Below are 786 nucleotides of genomic sequence, written 5' to 3' on the forward strand. Positions count from 1 at the left end.
TCGACAACCGAATACAGTACAACTGAACAATCAACTACAAGATACCTGTCTCTTATACACATCTAGATGTGTATAAGAGACAGGTCGACAACCGAATACAGTACAACTGAACCGTCGACAACCGAATACAGTACATCTGGACCGACGACAAAATACAGTACAACAAAATACAGTACAACAAAACCGTCGACAACCGAATACAGTACAACTGAACAATCATCTACAAAATACATTACAGCTGAACCGTCGACAACCAAATACAGTACAACTGAACGTTCGACAACTGAATACAGTACAACTGAACCGTCGACAACAAAATACAGTACAACTGGACCGTCAACAACTGAACAATCGACGACAAAATACAGTACAACCGAATACAGTACAACAAAACCTTCGACAACCGAATACAGTACAACTGAACAATCAGCTACAGAATACAGTACAACTGAACCGTCGACAACCGAATACAGTACAACTGAACAATCAACTACACAATCAACTACAAGATACAGTACAACTGAACCGTCGACGACCAAATACAGGACAACTGAACCGTCGACATCTGAACTGTTGACAACAGAATACAGTACAACTGAACCGTCGACAACCGAATACAGTACAACTGAACAATCAACTACAAAATACAGTACAGCTGAACCGTCGACGGCCAAATACAGGACAACTGAACCGTCGACAACTGGACTGTTGACAACAGAGTACAGTACAACTGAACCGTCAACAACAGAATACAGTACAACTGAACCTTCGACAACCGAATACAGT

The 786-nt window shown here is 41.3% G+C and overlaps 1 protein-coding gene across 1 annotated transcript in view; it reads left to right on the forward strand.

The window, feature by feature from the left end:
• LOC117114939 (flocculation protein FLO11-like) overlaps window positions 1-786 on the forward strand; it is a 24,493-nt gene that overhangs the window by 11,582 nt on the left and 12,125 nt on the right. Inside the window, exon 7 of the mRNA XM_033258568.1 lies at window positions 286-692. Within this exon, the coding sequence (XP_033114459.1) occupies window positions 286-692 (407 nt within the window). The remainder of the gene's footprint in view (window positions 1-285; window positions 693-786) is intronic.

The sequence above is a fragment of the Anneissia japonica genome, unplaced genomic scaffold, assembly GCF_011630105.1.
Source record: "Anneissia japonica isolate Jap-2015-1 unplaced genomic scaffold, ASM1163010v1 scaffold288189_len579620_cov203, whole genome shotgun sequence".
NCBI classification, from domain to species: domain Eukaryota; kingdom Metazoa; phylum Echinodermata; class Crinoidea; order Comatulida; family Comatulidae; genus Anneissia; species Anneissia japonica.